At 34.5% G+C, this 23,025-nt stretch overlaps 1 protein-coding gene and 1 long non-coding RNA gene across 2 annotated transcripts in view; one reads left to right on the forward strand and one right to left on the reverse strand.

Moving 5' to 3' along the window:
- The window catches only part of LOC126967315 (protein takeout-like), a 63,642-nt gene extending 40,831 nt beyond the window's left edge, over positions 1–22,811 (forward strand). Inside the window, 4 exon segments of the mRNA XM_050811778.1 lie at positions 15,505–15,539; positions 15,542–15,637; positions 17,422–17,587; positions 22,724–22,811. Of these exon segments, the coding sequence (XP_050667735.1) occupies positions 15,505–15,539; positions 15,542–15,637; positions 17,422–17,587; positions 22,724–22,811 (385 nt within the window).
- Positions 4,907–9,322, reverse strand: LOC126967115 (uncharacterized). The gene is made up of 2 exons (XR_007729930.1): positions 9,117–9,322; positions 4,907–5,230 (listed from the first exon to the last, which is right to left on the reverse strand). It is a non-coding gene; the product is annotated as an uncharacterized LOC126967115 (long non-coding RNA).
- Positions 22,812–23,025: the final 214 nt, after the last annotated feature.

Genomic DNA, 23,025 nt, shown 5'->3' on the forward strand with positions numbered 1-23,025 from the left:
AATTATAATATTAATTAAATCGTGGATCCGACTTACACGAGTAGAGTTTAAATGTCTGTGTCCCTTGGTTATAGTTATTAGTATTTACTAATATTATGATCAGGTCGTTATATTCATATTTTGTATGTATATGTTTTTGTAATCTTAATCAAGGTGAGATTATTATATACAATTAAAACGTAAAAAAACATGTTTACAAAACCTCAATCACTGGTATCGCTGTATGCCTTGGCAAAATTTATATTAAACCTCTAAACTGCATAATATGAAGTCCTGACTCCTGTTACTTGTTGCTAGGTTACTAATGATTTCAACCGCTATGAAAGACATTACTATCATCGCTTCCATATGTTGTTATTATGTTCTGGTGTCTATGTAGTAATACGTCGTGCGCAATCTATAAGATTCTGACTCCATGAGCACATTTTTACCTGTTTGCAAAATAATATTAATAATAATAATGTTAAAGTAAACGGTACGGCCCCATTCAGACCGGAACTAAGATAGTGATTGTACACTTCTCTATCGTCTCACTTTTTCGTTTCATCAAGGTCCAAATCACAGCGATTCTAATGAAGTTTCACTTCAAAAAACATTTTCTTTGTTCATTCTCTCTCATAAACTAAACTTAGGGCGAGTGGGCAAAGTGCTTTTCTCACTGTATATTTTCATCATTACTCTGTGGATGCTTAGCTTGAATGAAAGTTATGGACTGTACTAGTGGTACCTATTAACAACACTGACACTGTTTCAATTTGTATGATGTGTTCATTTTTAATTGTTAGATATATCAATTGTATCTAACGTGAGTTTATAGAAATGTCAAATATACGTAAAGTTGATAATCCAAAAAAAAAAAAATTACCAACCAAGACACGAATTTCACCGCATGTGAAGCGACTGTCTCTCTTTGCTTTATTACACAGTATACACATATGCCTACTGTGCTTATTACGTCTCGTAAGCGTTTGAATGAGAGCTAACACGAGTATAAATATGACAAAGATTAGGTATAGGTAGGAGATTTGGAGTCGTCTACACGGGGGCGTTTGGAGAACACAACGGGCTGGACTACGGCACCAATTTTGCTGGAGGAAGGCCCTTGGTGGTCGTGAGCCGTCCTGAAGATGGGTAAAGTTTGTTTCCTCGCTTCATTAGTACATCTAGAGGTACTAGGTTGCGTACCTTAGGCTTAGCAGGAGGTGCTGAGGGCCCAGAACTTAGATCTTTGGCTTTCCGCAGACGGGCCGCATTCTCCTCTGCCTCCTGTTTGGCCGATGGTTTACAGTCTGTTTGGGTACCGATTTCATTTGATTCGGTTCCACTAGGAGATTTAGTTGCTTTCGGCCCATAGCTCAACAAGGGTCCAACCTGCCTCTAGTCTATCGACTGTTTGGATGGACACTGCAGAGGCAGCATCTATGCCCATAGACGGTTGTCTGGGCTTAACCGGAGTCGCACCCTACCTTTGTTTTGATGGCTCATTTGCCAGTATATTCCGTGTGCCAGCAGATGCTGAACAATCTCCGGAAGTGTGTGTTGCCCAGTAGTGGTACCTTGTGGTTTCCCTCCAGGTCCCATATTGGGGTTTTTAGAGGATCGTTTGGCTTGCATAGCTTAAACCGGTTATGTTTCATTCCCGCCGCTCCCCACCCTTCACGGAGCCCGCACCTGGGGATGATCAACTTGACCATCAGGGCTACGTCGGGAGTATAGGCCCCACTGGGTGATGCACATGCGCGACATAAGGAGTTCGAGATGAGTGGCTGGTGAATCGATCCGTTCCAACAGGTACTCCACCCATTCTTGCCCCGTCAGCATGGCCGGACACCGATCCCAGCTGAACCTCGCCCGGTGGCCCTGCCGAGGCAGGGACACGAGACCATTACCCACGTGGCGGCTACTTACGGGGCTACCGTTTAGCGTGAAATCTGGGCCAAAAAGAGCGTATTGCATTACAGGGGTAACTAAACCCCGACCCCTGTCCCGCTCAACTCCCCAGGATTCCGTCATCCCCGCGTACGGCGACCAACTGCGCAGGCCAAGACGCAGGTGGACGCTATAAGATCTTCCGGTTGGCATCCACTAACCGTAGTAGAGCAGATATTAGCCATTAGCCAGCAAAAGACAGCCATTGCACAGCGATTAATGAAAATCGAGCACAATAACTATCAATCACTGACCAATGTTACCAGGACGCACCGGGGTGGTGAGTGTCGCTCCATTCAGATTGTGGGTAACTTGGAGGTTTCTGGTAAGCGCCCCATGAGAAGTAGTAATTATAATGTTAAATAGTACCGGCCCCCTTCAGACGAAACAAAATAGTGCTTGTAAATTAATTCTGCTTGGCGGCAGAAAAAGACGACAATGTATTTACTTCAGTATTTGGACATTTGGTCCTCTTTGGTCTTAATGTATTTTTATGTTTTTTAGTATATTATAATTGTGTCGTACCGTGTGAGAAAGTTCTAGTTAACTAATTTAACTATCACTGAGGAGAAATGTGTAATTTAAATTTAAAAATTTGCATTTTATTAATTTCCGGTCTTGGTACAATTAACTTTTCATATCCTGATTGAAAACAAGTCAATTAACTTCAAAGTCACAAAATAAGTCATAATTATTTAGGTTTGCAGAGATAAACGATCCTCAGAAACTACAGACGTAGGCGTTGGATGTTAAAAACAACTTGAAATCGGCACTCATTCACGAGAAGAAGTTTCTAACTAGTTCATATCAGACGGACAGACTAGCGTGGAAATCCAGTCTTTTCTTAAATTGACTGGTCTGTTAAATTATTTTCGAATAATTATTTTTTGTAACTCTTAGTTTTTTTACAATGTTAAAAACATTTAGTCGAATATTAAGTTTTTGTAATAGTCAAAAGCAGAAGCTACTTCCTGCTCAGAGTGGATTTTTGTATTGTTTATTATTAGATTATATTTAAAATTGCAGTTTCATTCTTGCAGATTCCCAGTTGATAATTTCCAAGTCATTTTTATCTTTATTTGATGCATTTTTAATTATTTCCCTAATAATATAATATAATAATATTTACACACTTTTTACACAAATTATCTTGCCCCAAGTTAAGCATATATAGCCTGTGTTATGGGTTACAAGACAATGATATATTTAATACAATATACTTACTTAAACATACATAAATTCATATAAACATACATAAATACATTTAAACATCCATGACTCGGAAACAAACATCCATATTCATCATATAAATACTTGCACCTACCGGGATTCGAACCCAGGACCTCTAGCTTAGTAGGTAGGATCGCTAACCACTCGGCTATACAGGTCGTCTAATATGCATCGACTTTACAATTTACTATGTATTTTAAATAATTTAAAGTATTTTGTCACATACACGAGTAAAGATATGCACATCATGATTATATAATGATCTCTCACTATATAGTTGGTAGTATGTATAACTTTAGAATAGTATGGATAATTTTAGAATGATAATTATTTAATATTTAAATATTTTAAGTTTAGAATAAGTGGACTCACTATTCCTCACATAAAACCTTAAGTTTAATGAGGATGGCTTAAATTGTTTAGAAGTTTGTTTCTTGTATATTTTGAACAATAAATAAAAAAAAAAACTTAAGATAGCCAGTCATATTGTCTGCTCCTATGAATACTACCTGTTGCCCAATAATTAAAGAACAAAAGACCACCTGAGTTGACTGTCTTCGAAGCAAATTTAGAAGCAAACTCTGTTTTAATTATTTCAAATAACATATTATACATTTAATTTGCATAAATATTATAATTCAAATACAAATTTGAGAGTTTTACTGAAACAATGCCTCTTGCAAAAATAACCTTTTAAATTGAAGTTTATTTACTTCAATATTAAAAGAGGCTATTTGACCAGAGTGGTCTGATCGCAGATTAATAATTATAGATTAAGAAATAGGTTTATAATTAGTAAAAATATTTTACTAGATTATGCACGCGACATTGTACGTATAGAAAAAGGGTTTTTAAAGATAATAGGCAAGTTTGGAATTGAAGATTATCTCATGTCTTATTTCAGTACCTCTTCCCGTTTTCGCTCCCGTTCACAACATATTATATAAATCTTATTTCGAGGAAAATTGCTATGGCAAACTAAACCTACTATTGGTAAAGGTATAGCTCATCGGCGTGAATTTTAGTTCATCACAAATCCCGCGGGAACCATGGATTTTTCCGGGATAAAATGTACCCTATGTCCTTTCCCAATCTCTATAGCTTACCACCAAATTTCATCAGAGTCGGATTAGTGGCTCAGGCGTAAAAGCGTAACAAACGAACAGACATTCACATTTACACCTCATTATACATGGGGCACACTAAAAGTTTTGCACTTCTAGCTAATCGTAGCTATTTGAATTTCGAATGTTTTTTGAAATGTTGCAACCTTCTTATAGTAATAAAAAAAAAGTGGCAGGAAATCTTCTGTCAATTGTTTTTTATTACACATCAATGTTCTACGTACGCAACGAAAATGGAATTAAATCGAAAAGATTTTAGAGTGATGATTTTTTATGATTTTAAAAGTTCTCTCTCTCCGCGAGACTGTGCCGCTCGTCTTTAAAATGCTTTTGGGAGAGAAGCACATTGCTTGAGCACCGTGAGGTTTGCTGAATTTGAGAGAGGTCGGGTTTCTTTACATCACGGATTTCGTGAAGGGCTGCCTTTAACTGCCTTCAACGAAAATAATGTGGCTTCTGTTGAGCGGCTAATTGGAGAAATCCCGCAGATTACCTATGAGACAATTCGAAGACTATTAGGGATTGGTATGAGCCATATATGGTATGAGCCATATATATAAATAAATAAAAAGTTAAAATCTCCGATCCTAACTGCTAAAGGTTCAGAAATCATAAAACATACATTCAAATGTTCAAAAGCTTTATTTTAATGAATCTTTATAATATTGCGGCGAGAAATAAACAAAATTACATTAATGCTGTTCCCATTCTATGTCGTCTCTCTTTTGACTTGATTAGTTGGATCGTGGATAATCACGTGGAGATCTTTTCATACGTTTCCATTGTTTTTTAATTGAACTAAAATCACCATTATCATCATCAGCCGGTTCTGGAACTTCATCTTCTTCGTCGATTGATCGTTGAATATCATCACGTGATGATTCTGCTTCTAAATCTTGGCTCATATCATTCGCATCTTTTGACTTTTCCCATCCATCTTGTAAACTCTAGAAACATAAAAAATAAGGAATGACATGTTAGAAAGAATAGCAATTAATAGTAATTTATGCAACTGTTGTGTAATAAGGGGTATTAAAACTCGAATGTGGATTATACTATTATCATTAACATTAACAGTCATGTGATAAGAGTATCACATGAGTGTTTAAATACCTAATTATCAACAGTTGCATACAAGACTTTATCTACACCCAGAATATGAATCCTCTAAAAGATTCTGAAACAGTAAGCTTACTGCTAACATTAAAACACCAGTCCTAGTAGTATCCTAATATCATTCATTACTGATTATATACAAAAAAGTAAGTATTAATGAATCAATTATTTATTCAAGTAGTAATTTACATTTTGTATAGTGCAATATTAAAATTCACTCGAATATCTTTTGCAGCGTTTAAAATGAATCGCTCATTTTTTGTAAACAAAACAATAAAAATGGCGGGATTCGAATAACCTACTTTTTTTTACGGCGCGCGGCTTCTGGTAGTGTGGAACGCGCGTAAACGAAAATGTTCTTTTTTTGAAATTCATACAGATACCACGCATCGAGCAATAAGAATGTGGCTGTCTGTTGAAACCCTTTGCGCATCAGGGGATCGAAAAAAACATAGGATAGTTGTTATGAAATTCAGTACAACATTACAACACTCGTTTGGATGATGTAATGGTTATTGGAACATTGGGTGTTTTAATGTTGGCAATAAGCTAACTGTTTCAGAATCTTTAATAGAGGATTTAAAGCATGGGTATAGATAAAATATATTATAAGCAAGGTAAAAATAAATATCAAATAAAAATAAGTATCAAAGTGACATTCCAGATTCACATCAAATTTTCCTTACTGGGTAAGTGAAAGTCTCTATTTAAGAATAAGTAAAGCCGAAAATAAGACTCTAACAATACAATAAAGAGATTTCAACTATAACTCTAATGTTACTTCTACCAATAATAACGATAATGTGCCGAGAACAGTCACCACGAGCTATCTAACACTTTACCAGTGGGAGGCTCCTTTGCACAGGGTGCCGGCTATATTATGGGTACCACAACGGCGCCTTTTACTCCCGTGAAGCAGTAATGTGTAAGCATTATTGTGTTTCGGTCTGAAGGGTGCCGTAGCTAGTGAAATTACTGTGAAAATGATACTGAACATCTTATGTCTCAAGGCGACGAGCGCAATTATTGAGCCCCTCAGAATTTTTGGGTTTTTTCAAGAATCCTGAGCGGCACTGCATTGTAATAGGCAGAGCGTATCAATTACCATCAGCTGAACATCCTGCACGCTATGTCCCTTAATGTCATAAAAAAATTCTAATTGTAACGACATTGAATCTTGATGACTTTCTAAGGACACTGTTTTTTACCGGATTCCTATACATTTAATGAAATCCTTGGGAGCTTGCAACGAAAATGCTGTCATAACCCGTTGAGATAAAACAAAATAATGAGTAGAGGAAATGTGTAGGTATCATTTATAGTTCTACAGAAAAGTCCACTATGGCATATATCTATCTTTCAAGCAAAATATTAATGCTATACCCATTTTAATACTTTAAAAATTGACAATTTTAAAGCAGTAATATAAAAGCTGTTTCCAAAAATACGATATTATTCCTTATCATTTTATTACTACTATAAAATCAAAGTTTCCTATGGCTTTAACTACAATAATATTACGGAATACTTAGGAACATCATTTTTTTCTATTGAAAGAACAGCGTCTGTTTTAATAGAAACAATTAAATATAACCTACTATAGTATAAATCGACCTTTGCTCCCTGAATTCCAAAATGTAAAATAATATCATATGCCGATGATACAGGTCTGCTCTTCACAGCTGGAACATGGGATACTGTCCAAAAGCTGAACTAGGACTTCAAAATATCACTATGGCTCAAAAAAAACCTTCTAACAATGAATTTAAAAAAGTCAAAATTTATAACATTCTCTGCAGGTGTCAAATAACAACCAAATAAAGCGTATGTTCCGATATGCACTGCGAGTACTGCACAGTGCTATCACTGTAGAAAAATTCGTTCCGTTATGGACTGCCAGTATACTGCCGCAGTACCCTAGGTAAATATATGATGTCAAAAATCGCCGCCATATTCTACTGTTAGCACTGGCGTTTTCGTGGTAAGGTACTCGCAGTACTTTGATCACGTGATCAGTCGAAACCACTCGAGTGCCTAACGTTTTATAAACAATACGTACAGTTTAATCCCAAATATTTTTAATTTTACAGTACACCAACAACAGTTTTTTTTTAATGAACTAGAAAACTAATACACTCATTTGAATGCTGCATCAAAAAATGCGGCTGACAGTATTCGGGACTGCGTTCCGTTTTAAATAGTAACCAGTTTAGCTGGCTATAAAGGAACGGCTTCACAGTATACTAAAGTGACGTCACACTGTACAGTGGTCGCAGTGCATATCAGAACACACCCAAAAACATCTCAGTTAAAGTGCATTGTTGCTCATCTTTAGACCAATGCAGTTGCATAAAACTTGAACGTGTTCATCAAATTAAATATCTAAGATGGGATAAACATATTGAAACACTTTCAGGGAGAATCCGAAAAGTTGCCAAGGTTCTCAAAACGAAGGCATCTAGGTGATCTAGATTTTTGTTTAAAAATGTACAATGCCTTCATCGATTCTGTTTTCAGGTATTGTGTAATATCCTGGATAGGAGCAACTAAAACCCATTTAATACGTCTTGAAAGAGCTAAATGCATGCTTCTAAAAATCATAGCATATAAACCATTCATGTACCCTTCTCATATGCTCTACAAAGTAACTAGAGTCCTTACCGTTCGACAATTATTTTTACACTGCTTAACTATCAAACAGCACAAAAAGCCCGGTCGCCTTAAAGAAAATTTGGCTTTACCTTCTCGTAGATTCAAAAATATTTACTGTGTTCCGAAGTTCAATCTTGTCATGTGTCGAAATCATGCTAGCTATCTAGGACCTTCAATATATAACCAAGTAAATAATAAAATAAAAATTGCGGACCTCTCTTCTTACAAAGTAAGATCTATACAGTACGAGAGTGGCTTTTACAATTAAGCTATGATGAAACCGAGAAAATTATCAACTCAAAATTAATTATTTTAATTATGAATATTTATTTATAACTAGCTGACCCGACAGACGTTGTTCTGTATATAATAAATAAAATAATGTTTTTATATGAATTTGTCAATAATATAATATCATTACATCAAAAATAACTTCGTAAAATATGCACCCTGCTGTCGTAATGAAATTGTTTCACAGCAGAACTGTCAAACCATGCGTCAATAAATTCTCTCATAGAAATCATGTATGGACACATCAAAGGAAAAACAAATTTGTTGTTTTTATTTAATTTAGCAGCGTTTTCTTATTTATTCACCTTTTAAATCTTCTTTGGACTTCCACAAATAATTCAAGACCAAAATTAGCCAAATCGGTCCAGCCGTTCTCGAGTTTTAGCGAGACTAACGAACAGCAATTCATTTTTATATATATAGACTATTTGCTTTATCTATTACTATTTAATTTTATAAAGTTCTTATTATTAGATAGGTATGCTTTAAAGTTAGATATTATAATATTGTTTAGATGTAGTCAGATAGTATAATTTAGTCTTAGTTCTAGTGCATTTATTATTAACATTAAATAAAATTACATAGCAGACGGTAATCACTGGTTGGCTGTGCACAGGGTTTCCTAGTGAGCCATCCAGAGGAATTTAGTACATTAAAGGTGCCTCTTTGTTTCTGTTTTTGAGACTGACACTATAAATATGATTAATATAAACTAGTATTGATCTGGTAGTTAAATATAAATAAAATTTATATTAAGAATAGAATTCAACTTACATTTTTCACAAACATTGTCATAAGTAATGCGATAAAAAAATATTTAATCATTTTGTATTTTGCGACGATTAACTCAAGTTAAGAAATATAATGCTTGTAGATTTTGATACTTTGACTTTTATACTGTTTTGTGTTTATTTTTTTATTCTTATTTTCAAACAATTTCCTCGATTCTATCAATTTCCTTCCAATTATAATATTAATTAAATCGTGGATCCGACTCACACGAGTAGAGTTTAAATTTCTGTGTTACTATTTTATAGTTATTAGTATTTATTAATATTATGATCTGGTTATTATATTGTTACATTTGTATGTATGCGTTTTTGTTTATATTATATAAATAATAATAATAATTTCATCCAATATGATAATTTCTACAGAATGCTCCCAATCTAGATGTTTCCGAATTCCAGTCTCCAGTTCCTTAATAACTGGATTAAGGGTAAGTTACAGAAAGCATCTGTTTTGGGTACGGAAGTTTCTCAGTCTGTCACCATAACCATCGGCGGAATTGTAGTAAACCAACGCCGATTGGACTCTAAATTTTTATATTTATATACGTAATATTGTTTTTTATTTTTTATGGAAAAGGAGGACAAACGAGCGCACGGGTCACCTGGTGCTAAGTGATCACAGACAGGTGAATCACAGGAGCGTTGCCGGTCTTTAAGGATGTCTAGGCGCTTTTTTGAAAGCACCCCTGTCTTATCGTGTGGGAAACACCGAACAAGGAGGCTCACTCCTCAGTTTTGTAGTACGTGGAAGAAAACTCCTTGGTACCGCATGTAAAGGACCGCTACACATCCATATGGTGGTGGTGATATCCTAATTTGTGGCGGCCGGAATTAGATGTGACACTTCCTGTGATAAATGCGGTAGAAGACTAACAAATGAAGCAACGTGTCTAAGCAACGCCAAGTGATCCAGCCGATCACAGAGCACTGGGTACCCGATAATTCGAGCTGCTCTGCGTTGCACGTGATTGGATACTGACGGCGATAATACGACAAATGGTTTTTTTTAGTACACAAACTTGGGTCTTCTGGGGGTTAAATTGTATAAGGATCAATTTACCCCATCCCGCGACAATTCTCAAGAGAGGACTCGATAGTAGACGCAAGTTTCTCCCTGCACTGGTCGTCGATTGCCGGAGAGAGACCTGCATGGCCCGTGTATACGGCACCACTAATGCTGTCGTCTATATAGTAATGTATATTGGCGGTGTCCAACATATCATTGATATGCAGAAAAAACAGTGTAGGTGTTAGCATCCAGCCGTGGGGCACTCCAGCGTTCACGGGCTTCGGGTTCGAGCAATAAGCGTCGACAACGACCTGTTTGCTGCGCCCAGTGGAATGGAAACTGGAGGTCCACTTGCAAAAGCACTCGGGAAGCCCAAATGCTTTAGGTTTTGTGAGAAGCGCCTCGTGCAAATACATGATCAAAGGCCTTCGCTACATCCAGGCTAACTGCCAAGGCTTCCCCCTTGCTTTCGATAGCCGCCGCCCATCTTTGTGTTAGGTATACCAGAAGATCGCCTGCCGACTGACCATGGCGGAAGCCGTACTGTCAGCCGTTGATCAACTGGTTACCTTGTGGGTATACCAAGACCTGGCGGTTAATTATGCTCTCCATGAGTTTGGAGAGTGGGGAGGCAAAAGGCATGTATTTTGCCGGATCCAAACAGTCTCCTTTTTTTGGATCAAACGGACATTGTTTTTTATAAATATTTTATATATATAAATGTAGGAAATTCAAATTCAAATTCAAATAGTTTATTTCTCAAAATAGGATAACCGTATCACTTTTTGACGTCAAGAAAATATACAAATAATAGAATAATACAGTCCTACTGCTAAATTATTATAATATTATTTACATTGCTTTAATCCCATGCACTTTTATCTGTTATATAATCTTTAATTGTATAATAAGCTTTTTTTAAAAGTTTCTGTTTAACAAATATTTTAAACTTTTTTAATTGTAGTTTGCAAATTTCTTCAGGGATTTTATTATAAAAACGGACACATTGTCCTCTGAATGATTTGTCTATTTTCGTTAGCCTTGTGTGAATCAGAGCAAGATTATGTTTATTTCTAGTGTTGCAGTTATGAATGTCACTGTTTTTTTTTAAAACGATCTATATTTTTATGCCCAAATATTAGGTTTTCAAATATGTATTGACATGGTACTGTTAATATGTTGATCTCCTTAAATTTATCTCTCAACGAATGTCTAGTGGACAGATTGTAGACTGCTCGAACAGCACTTTTCTGCAGCACAAAAATCGTTTGAATATCACTAACGTGTCCCCACAGTAATATACCGTAAGACATAGCAGTATGGAAATAACTAAATTATACGACACGTGCCGTGTCTTCGTTTGTGAGCTGGCGAATTTTCCTTACAGCAAATGCTGCAGAAATAAGTCTATTTGCCAAACCAGCTATATGTGGACGCCATTGGAGTTTTGCGTCTAAAGTAATACCCAAAAAAACTGTGGTGTCTACAAGTTCCAAGTACTCCCCGTTCACAAGTACATTTGAATTCACCTGACTGACATTTGGGGTTATGAATTTAATACATTTAGTTTTCTTACTATTCCAAAGCAAATTATTAGCATTGAACCAATGAACAATTTTGAACAAAGCATTGTTTATATCATCCAAGACTGATTCACGTCTTTTAATCTTAAATAAAAGGGATGTGTCATCAGCGAATAGAACAATTTCATGATTACCTTTAACAACATATGGCAAATCATTTATATAGATAAAGAATAGAAATGGACCAAGAATTGAACCCTGTGGGACACCCATTTTAATGGTTGATCCAGGGGCGCGCTTTCCATTTTTATGAACAGTCTGAATTCTATTTTCTAAATAAGAACTAATAAGTGTCAGCGCATTGTTCCTGATGCCATAGTGTTGTAATTCCCTGTTAAGAGTCTCGTGTTGGACGCAATCGAATGCCTTAGATAGATCACAAAAAACACCGAGCGCATCCATTGAATCCTCCCAGGCATCATAGATATGATGAATAAGCTCAACACCCGCATCAGTTGTTGAGCGACCTTTCGTAAATCCAAACTGTTTACACGTCAGCAAAGTACTAAAGTGTGTCTGCATTTGATTTAAAATAAGTTTTTCAAAGATTTTACTGAAAACAGGCAATACAGATATAGGTCTAAAATTTGAGAGATCACTAGTATTACCTGATTTAAAAACAGGTATTGTCTTACTGTATTTCATCAGATCAGGAAAGGTACCACAGTCAATACATTTATTAAATATTATTGCTAATTGTGGAGCTATGACAGAGATTATAGTTTTAATTAAACTGACAGAATGACCCCAGAGGTCAATTGTATTTTTTAATTTTAAAGAGTTAAATACTTTTACGACCTCGGTATAGTGCACATATTGAAATTTAAAATATTTAGAACATTCTTCGACATTTTCTTTCAACATAGTTTCAGCTTGTAGAGGTGAAGAATTTAGGGACTCATTTGTTGAGATTGGGATATTCAAAAAGAAATTGTCAAATAATGAAGCTATTTCAGTTTCTGATTTAACCGTTTTCCCGTTATATTGTAGGCAATAATCAGTCTTATGTGATTTAGACTTTCCTGTCTCAGCATTAATAATGCTCCATGTGGTTTTTATTTTATCATTGCTATTCTTAATCTTTTCACTTAAAAAACGAGATTTAGCTGTTCTACATACAATTTTAAATATTTTGGAATATTTTTTAACATAACTAATGAATTTAACACTTGTGTTAAATTTTTTCTCATTATATAATTCATACAGTCGTTTTCTACTTTTATGGATGCCTACGGTAGCCCAGTCACTAAAGCATGGCCTTTTATTTATAAAAATAGTCTTTTTTGTTTTTATTACAAATCATTGATAGAGCTTTCTCCATTACATTTTCAAAACTGTCATATGGTGCCGAGGGTGGTCTGTATATGCTCATAATAATTAATTGCTCCAATTCAACACAGGCTATTTCAATTTATTTTCTTTCCGCTCCTTATATTTCAGTTCATTACTGATCAGTATTAAAGAGCCACCATGTATGGCTTGTTCTCTACTGAATGAACTACCAATCTGGTGACTATTTAAATTAAAAATTAACTGATGACATTTTAGCCAATGTTCTCTAATGCACAGTATATCTATGTTGTCGCAGTTCATGAATAACTCTATTTCCAAATCTTTACCTAGCATACCCTGTATATTTTGGTGTACTAAGTTTATAAGTTTAACATTTTTTGTATTTCGTTTAACATTTGAATGTTTACAAGAATAAGTATTTAACAAAAAGTCTGAGCTAGAGGCATTCTCTATTGTACACTTATCTAAAAAAAATGTTTGGAATGCTTTCCAAAGTCTTAAAACTATTTGCTTGCCCAATAGAGGCAATTTGGCAATCATTAGTTGGACAATTTTCCATACATGTCTGTAAACTACTACTAGTATGTTGCCGAAAAGAGGCAGTCAGGCTAACCAAATTTTTGGTTGAGTTATTTATATAATATGATAATGCAACAGCTATTCTGTTTTTGTGAAATTTAAATAAGATGAGATTCTAATAAAGAAAATAATAGTAAAGTGTAAACTTTAATTAAGGTGAAGTAAGTATACATAAGTATAATTAAAACGTAAAAAAATCTGTGTAGATACTCATACACAAAACGCCTAGTTTTGTTGATGAGTACAAGGGGGCAAAGTGCTTTTCTCGGTGGTTCCATCGGTTGCAGCGATGTATTGACGTTAATATTATTCGGAAAAGATATAATAAAACTAAGACCTGGCTAGTTAAATCATTTTTTTGAATTTCTAAGAGCTTTTACGTAGTTGGACCCTCGCATCGTACTGTAGAACGTATTTCGCCAGTGACTGCGTGTAGTATTCTAATGCGGGCTTTTCATCATTACTTTGTGGATGCTTTGCATGAATGAAAATTATGGACTGTTTTAGTGTTACCTATTCTATATAACAACGTTCCCTTTGTACATTTTTAATTGTTAAGTTTATATTAATGTCAAATATATGAAATATTGATGATAAAAAAATAATCACCACGACGAGAATTTCACTGCGAATCTGCTTTCGTCTGGTCAGCGTTTTCATGAGAGCAAAAACACGAATTTTACGATATAAATTATTGCAGGTAGAATGATCTGGTTATTCGCTGAAGGAGCGTTTTAAGTCTTTGAGTGTAACATTATTTATTATATACGAGTAGTAGTAATTATAATGTATATTTACTCTTGACTTTTGTCAAGGCTCCCTTCAGACCGAAACAATATGGTGCTTGTAAATTAATTCTGCTTGCTGGTAGAAAAACACGACACTGTGGTACTTCATTATTTGGACACTTAGTCCTTCTTAATAATACATAATCCTTATCGTACCGTGTAAGAATGTCCTAGTTAACTTATTTAACTATCACTGTGGAGAAATGTGTAATTTAAATAAAAAAATTGGCATTTTATTAATTTCCGCTCTTGGTTCAATTAACTTTTTGCGGCATCCTGGTTGAAAATAAGTCAATTAACATCAAAGCAAAAACACGTCATATGTAGGTACTAATTGGGTGGGTAACACTGAAAATGTTTAGAATTGGCCAGTTAGAAACATTGCTAATGAAAACTTTATTTAATTTCAATTTTAGAACTCTTGAAGTTTGGAGGGATAAACAATCCTCAGAAAATACAGACGTAAGCGTTGGATATTAATCACAACTTCATATCTCTACGCTAGTTAATAACAGAAGGACAGATTGGCGTGGATATCCAGCCTATTCTTGAATTGAGTGTCTCGTTCAATTATTTTTGTATATTTTTTTGAACTCTTATTTTTCCTACAATCTTAAAAACATTTAGCTGCATATTAAGTATTTGTAGTCGGGGTCGTGTTTGGAGCAGAATCTAGTGATTTACTCAAATATTATTAACTATCCATCAGATCTTGCAAGTTGAATTGGGGAATTTTGCATACGCTTCTGATAAGATTATAGTGAGTCTGCTACTTCCTTTATTATAATTTTTATATTTAATTCTCGATGCAGACGTTCGTTTTTAATAAACCATGGAGTATTAGCTATCATTCGAAGCATTTTGGATTATAGCCGTTGAAGTATTTCAATATTTGAGTTGGAGGGTGTACCCCATAGTTGTAATCGAAATTTCACTTGGTGTCCCAGGGCTATTCTTTTAATGAAAATATTTAGCAACATACAGACTATCTATCTTCTTATGTTTTTATAACGGAAAAATGTTAAACAATGGCAAATAACATTATTTTAATTTCGATTTTAAAGTGACTTTTTTCTTCGATAAATGACAAAGACATAAAATGTGACTTTTTATTTGAAGGGCTGACCTGAAGCACTACAGACTACGCACAGAGTCCCTACGCCCAAAATGGAGTTCATCACAGACTACGTGATGAAGGGCCGTATTCTGGTGCTGCCGATCCACGGGAAGGGCGTCGCCAATATTACTATGGGTAACTTAAATAGAGAAAGTGATGGGTAGCAGGTATATTCAATTCCATATAAATCCAGGAAGCCTGGCGGTATGACTAATAAACAGAAACGCTTCGAGACCAAAATCTAACTAAGTAAAACAACTTGAACGATTGTGAGTTTGGCATTTAAAGTGCTGAATAAATATTTGATACCTCATGAATTCTCCGTCCTACATCCTTGAAGTATCTCATTTTCTTGGTTCTTGCTCAATTTGTATAATTTTTTTGTAAAAATATGATTAAGCTTTAAATATCACTCCTATCACTAACGTTACCTAGTATCTAGCCTAGAGAAACTCTCTAAGAAAAAAGCCAATCACTCGATTGTATACCGAAAACGTGCATTTATTGATAGATTGTCAGATAACGGCTAAACTTGTAAAAAACGGAGATAGCCAAAATCCACTGCGTTTTAAGCAACTGTTCGCTTTCAATCTTTGCCGGAATATACTTCGTCGCTCAATTGTAATTACTGTTTCTAACTTATGTAAAATCTCACTGCACGTTTCATACTAAACTAAATTTCAACCTTTACTTAGGCAGTCCCGCCTCTTATTGCGTAGTCTTTACATTCTCTTTGTTAGCAATCATCTATGCGCATGTTCTTTGAGTCATTTTATAATAAATAACAGCTTGCTTTTTGTTTCAGAATCTCAAGTAAAATAATAAAACTGTTGCATATAATAACTGGTCATTACCGCTAAAAATGGAATGCTTTTCAACATACGGTGTTATTTTTAACTTGTTAGCTTACCTCACCATGACAATTGTGGTGACCTTTCTGCAAAAGCCACAATATAAAGAATACAAATCTGCCCTTTAATTTAATCATTTTATTGCCGATTCAATAAGGAAAAAAAATGGGTTAAACCTAGTTATTTTAATTGATCGATATTGGGACGCGATTTTTATGTTAAGAAATATCATCCAAATATGGCATTTTCCCTCCCAGTCTAGATCTCCCCAAAATCCAATCAAGTACCCATAAACGGATATATTTCGATACATTATTTCTAATGTATTGTAATTATTTCATGTAAATTATCACAAATATTAATAAAACACACGGATCGGAATCTTTCAGTATCCGCCCCTTTTTGCTTTAAATTATTTCTCATTTCTTTCTTTATTCGAAGTCGTTTTAATATTTTTCTTCTACTTTAATTTGCTCCAGTTGTCAGATAGAGATAGATCAGAGAGACCTTAACAAACAATTGGAAGAAAAATTCATAGACCTAAACCCTAATTTCAGCATACAACAATCCAGTTATTTGAATACACTCTCTTGCAATATAATAGCAATCACAGGAGCTTTGCCGGCCTTTTAGAAAGGATTAACCGCACCTTTTCAGCAAAATGCATTTAAAGAGTTAGATAGTTAGTTAAAATATATTATGTATTTATTTTATTCTCCTACAGCACGTGGAAATATCAAGGCTAATTGATAACAAATACCTAGTCCAATAGTCTTTAATGTTTTGATAACATCAACTTCAAATTCAATGCAATTAAGCGCTGCTTATTTGAAACTCAATTCAAAAATAATTATAGTATGATAGTTTCGTTGCATCCTTATATATATCTATTCGATTTAAATGTTTTTTTGATATATATAAAGTATTAAAATACATACTTGTAGTTTTATACTAACATGTATAAAACTTCAATGGGTTAATCATATTTGCTGTTGTTTATTGTATCATTTGGAATTGCCATTCGCGAATTTGTGAATTTTTGAGGAGACACTATGTGAACGTTTGCAGTAAACTTGGTCGTGAAACACGAGCTGATCGGCGAGCCAGTGGAGCGTGATGGACACACGTACATGCGGATGCGGGACTACAGAGTCAAGTTTGTGCCCAAGAGAGTGCTGCTACACTTCTCCAACCTGTTCAACGGAGACAAACGGTTGGGGGATCAGATGAACCTGTGAGTGTTACGGTTTCAATACTTCGTAAGGGGCTTGTCGGAAATTGATTCAAAATGGTTAAAATTAATGGCGGCTCAAATATCAGATTGTTTTGTCCCTCAAGTCTCGAGGGTTAAGAAAGTTAAGCTACAGCTGTTCTTTAGACATAACAACAATCCGATATATATTTGGAAAGTGTTGTTGCATATCCTGAGATTGATGTCGACCCATATAGCCGAATGGTTAGTGACCCTAACTACTAAGCTAGAGGTCCCGGGTTCGAATCCCGGTAGGTGCAATCATTTAAATGATGAATATGGATGTTTGTTTCCGAGTCATGGATGTTTATATGTATCTATGTATGTTTAAGTAAGTATATTGTATTAAATATATCGTTGTCTTGTACCCATAGTACAGGCTATGCCTAGTTTGGGGCGAGATAATTTGTGTAAAAATGTGCCAATATTATTACTATTAAATCTTAACACAATAGTACCATCTAAGTAAACCAAGCCCATTAATTCAAGAATGCTGAAATAAACCGGCTTGGTTTTCAGCATAAAAATTTTGCCATATAAAGTAATAAGAAAAAATTACATAATTAAAATTTTGGGGTATAAAAAATAGATGACAACCGATTCACAGACCTACCAAATATTATTAAACCGTACATAAAATGTATTGTACTACAAAAATTATTACATTCCATTGCCATCTTGCATATTATTATTCTGTTCCATCCACAGACATAGGGTTTCTGTGGATGGAAAAAAATACTATAAAAATCGCGATACAAAAATAGGTGTTGATCGTAGGTGGGTGAAAATTTGAAGTGGTATGTATTTTTTAAAGCTGAATCATACAAAAATACAAAATAATTGCCAAAAAAAAAAAAAAACACATATATTTAGGGGTGGGTCATAATAAAATACCCTTAACGTACGTAGCGGTAATCGTCAGAGCGCTTTCGCACTCTCCGTATCCGTGAAAACACGTTCCAGAGTAGTCTAGAACTATTTGGAACGGTTAAAGGAACGAAATTGGATGAGGGAAACTGAATCTAGTGCGTAAACTACTAAAGAAATAGTTCTACGACTACTCCGGAACATGTTTTAAAGGGTACGGATAGGATGCGGATCGTACGTAGTGCGATAGCACTCTCACTCACAAAGATAGAAGGATGCACTCTTTGTCTAAACTCTAAGGTATCAATCGTCATAGAGGATGGATCGATATATTGGTTGTCAAATGTCAAATATTATGGTTAGGTTCAAAAATGTAATTTGTGACAAAACTTAAGATTTATCAATCAACATTAAAATAATCTGATAGATAGTTTACCACTGTAGTTAATCTACTGACTATAGTTAGCTAAAATTAAGCTTATTTTTTACCTCCTGAGAAGATATGAAAATTCTTATTCGTTGTTCATGATGATGATGACTCCTGAACGACAAAAAATTGTTGTTTTTATTTAATTCCGAGTATTTATTCACCTTTTTAACCTTCTCTGGACTTCCACAAATAATTCAAGACCAAAATTAGCCAAATCGGTCAGCAATTCATTTTTACACATCGCACACCTAGATAATGGGTGGCACAACTCGAAATAATCCAAAATCAAGTTTTCGCGCCTATCGGAATCTGCGTCAAAAATTACACTAACTTCAAAGACACCTGTGCACAAATCTTCATAAATAAAATGTTGATGGCGCTGTAAGTCAGTCTTTCCGAGTGGCACCACGTATACCCCCCACCAACAACAGTAACGCATCACCAGTTACAACATGTCAGCTGTCGGGAAAGATGCTGTCAATACGCCCAAATACTAAATTATTTCGACTAAGTTTTCTATTTGTGGCTATCCTCAGTAATCAAGCGTAAATTATTTTGAGTTCTGTTGATATTCGTGATTTAACAGGTCTTCTTTCTTGGGAGTTCTTCAAATTATTCAAAACAACAAATGCTATTGTTTGTTTTCATAGATAGTAACTCTGTGCCATCTACCATGCCAAATCCTGCCAATCTCTTGAGCGAGAATCCACCTGCTGAAGTTTCCACCTCTCAACCGATTACAAACCAGCCTCCTGATCCTGAAAGCAAAAGGGTAGAAAAAGGACAAGAAACCCTGCCGGTTGGGCAACAAATGTTAAGAAAACTCGTCGAAACACCGGAAAGGCTTACGTAAGTTCAACTAATAAGAGCGTCCCGGAAAGAACAGTCAAGCCTCCATGCCAAGATAAGTGCAAATTGAAATGCAAATCTAAAATAAGTGAAATATTACGCAAATCTTTGTTTGACAAATTTTGGGGACTAGGCGACCTCCAAAGACAAAGAGTTCATTGTAAGGCACACACAAGAGATTAAGCCTAAATACAGATACAGCAGTACCCAAAATTTAAGGTCACTCACTTCTGCATTTTACTTTGAAGTTGATGATATTCGTTTTAGAGTCTGCAAGACTTTTTTCAAAGGTACCCTAAACATAAGTGACCAGTACATTAGGACAGCTCTTGCAAAACGACAAGAAGGCGGTTTCATAGAAGATGGCCAGAGGGGTAAGCACGGCAAGCACTCCACCATAGATAATGATATAAAAGAAAGCGTCGTCGCTTTCATTAAGTCTATCCCCAGAATAGAATCTCATTACCTTCGAGCACAAACAACGAGAGAATTCATTCCAAGCGAAAAGTCACTTACAGATCTATACCGAGATTATAAAGATCTACGCGAAGATGAACGATTACCATTTATTTCGTCATCAACTTTTAACCGTATTTTTAATACACAGTTTAATATTTCCTTTCACATCCCGAAAAAAGATGCATGTGATCTTTGCGAAACATTCAAAAATGCTAACGGAGAAGAAAAACAAAAACTGAGTGAGGCTTATGACCAACATTTAAAAGAGAAAGTGCTGTCTAGATGAGAAAAGGAAGCTGACAAGAAAAAGAAAGACGTAGTTGTTGCAGTTTACGATCTCCAAGCCGTGATGCAATTGCCTTAAGGGCAAATATCCTTGTTTTTTTATAAATCAAGGATTAATTGCCTGAATTTCACGATTAGTGACTTGTATGCAAAAGATGTAATATGCTACTTTTGGGACGAAATCCAAGACAAACGTGGTGCTGTGGAATCGGATCCTGCGTATTGCAATATATACAAATGCTGGTTGAGAAAAATACATCAGGTACCGAACTGGACATTATACTTATAGTGACAACTGCTGTGGTCAGCAAAAAAATAAATATCTGCTGTCTGCCTACGCATTTGCTGTTGCAACCATGATTTTAAACTCAATTACTCATAAATTTATGATTCGTGGGCATTCGCAGAATGAGGGCGATAATGTACATAGTGTTATCGAAAAACAAATCAAAAGATATACTAAATCAGGCCCAATATACTGTCCACAACAATACGCAACTTTAATAAGAACAGCTAAAAAGACTGGAAAAGCTTACCATGTGGAAGAACTTACACATAAAAATTTCTATGATCTAAAAGCCCTTCAAGAAGAATGGGGAAACAATTTCACTGTTAATGTTGACAGAGAACAAATAAAATGGCACGATATCAAACAACTTCGTGTTGAAAAGCAGCAACCAATGACATTTTTTTATAAAACTTCTTATGAAGAGACAAAAATAATAAAAAAGCATTTGTAAGAAATCAAAGGCGAACACAAGAACACCAATTTTCCCCAAGTTTGAAACAAGCGTATTTGCAAAAAATACCATTGGGTGTCAATAAAAAGCGAGATATTACGGAATTAATTGATAAGAAAATTATTCCACTGAGTTACGTTGATTCTTATTACAAAAATGCGCTAGATATGGAATAAAAAGTTTAAAATGTTAAGACCTACGTTGTAGCTTTTGAAAGACTGAGTAAGTTTAATGATGATACAATTTAAGTAAAAAGTTCAAATAATATAGTCAGATCTAATTAAGTAAAAAGTTGAAAATACTGTTGTTGAGTCTGATAATAATAGTTTCATTATACATAGTTTAGATGCCTCCATAAAAAGTTAAAAAAAAAAATGTCTGATTTAATTAATAAGTTTAAAATCCTACCGATGAGTCTGATAATAATAACAGAGTTAAGTGTTTTGTAGATGCCTTTATTCATGTTACCATTTTTATAATGTTTTTTTATTACTTAAGTTAACTGACAACAGATAATTGTTGGTACGTAGTACCTCCATTGTCATGCCTGTTATTTTAAATAAGCTATGTAATTGTTTTGTGACGAAGTCACTTCTAAAATAGCCATAAAAGGCTGTGTTTTGTTACAAAAAAAAATACTTACGGACTATTTTGTCATTATTTAATTGACTTATACGATTATAATACTGATAAAGAGATGTTACTATCTAAATTATAAGAAAAAGTCTACTTTGTTCCTAGAAAAGTGCTGTGTTTTTGATAACCTTTATTTGTTTGTCCTCTTAATACAAAATAAATATATGTGTAAACCAAAACATAATGTTTTATTTCATTAGTTATAGTCAATTAATAAAAAAACTATTGAGATACACTACTCTTCCTGAAATGATTTTGAAAAAAAACATACAGATGAAGAGTACATTAATTTAAAATGTTTCACAAATATGTGCTCATTTTGAGTTGATAAAAATATTTAACAATTATTTAGTCACGATTACTAACATAACACGAAAAAACTTAATAAAACAGTTATTATCTGCATTTAAAGGTGAGAAATTTAGGTAAAAAATAGCATAAAAAATAATGTACAACAACATACAACAATTTTGTAAATAAGTCAAATAGAAATTGAGTAAAACGTTTTTTACTGTTCCTGAAAAAAGAGGTATTTTGAGTTGTACTACTCTTTATCTAGGTGTGCGATATATAGATTACACAGTTGGCTAAAGAATTATTTGCTCCTATTGTATTTATAGGTACTTTATGAGGATTACGTTTTTACGAGTTTATTGAGTACTCAGGAAACATTTTTATTAGTATTGGTGTTGGTAAGAAAATACTGCTGGTGTTTATGGGGTCACAGATTGAGGTGAAACCAATATTGTTCAGTTGAACTCCAAGAGACAAATTTATGTTTGACAACTTCAAGAAAATGATTTTCGTATGTTAAAAATGTAATTTGAAAATATTATTATCTTTCTCGGACAGATTCTTGAACTAGAACTCGGACTTGGTCTTCAACGAGCTCAAAGAGTCTTATGAGAAGAGTCTGAGCATTTATTTATACATCATATAATAATAATACTGGCACACTTTAACACAAATTATCTTGCCCCAAACTAGGCATAGCCTGTAGTAAGGGTACATGACAACGATATATTTAATACAATATTTTTATATTGAATATATCGTGTATAACATGTTTAATTACTTACATACATAAATATACATATACATCCATGTCTCGGAAACAAACATTCATATTCATCATATAAATGATTGCATCTTTA

Source organism: Leptidea sinapis, chromosome 12 (assembly GCF_905404315.1).
Source record: "Leptidea sinapis chromosome 12, ilLepSina1.1, whole genome shotgun sequence".
In the NCBI taxonomy this organism is placed as follows: Eukaryota; Metazoa; Arthropoda; class Insecta; order Lepidoptera; family Pieridae; genus Leptidea; species Leptidea sinapis.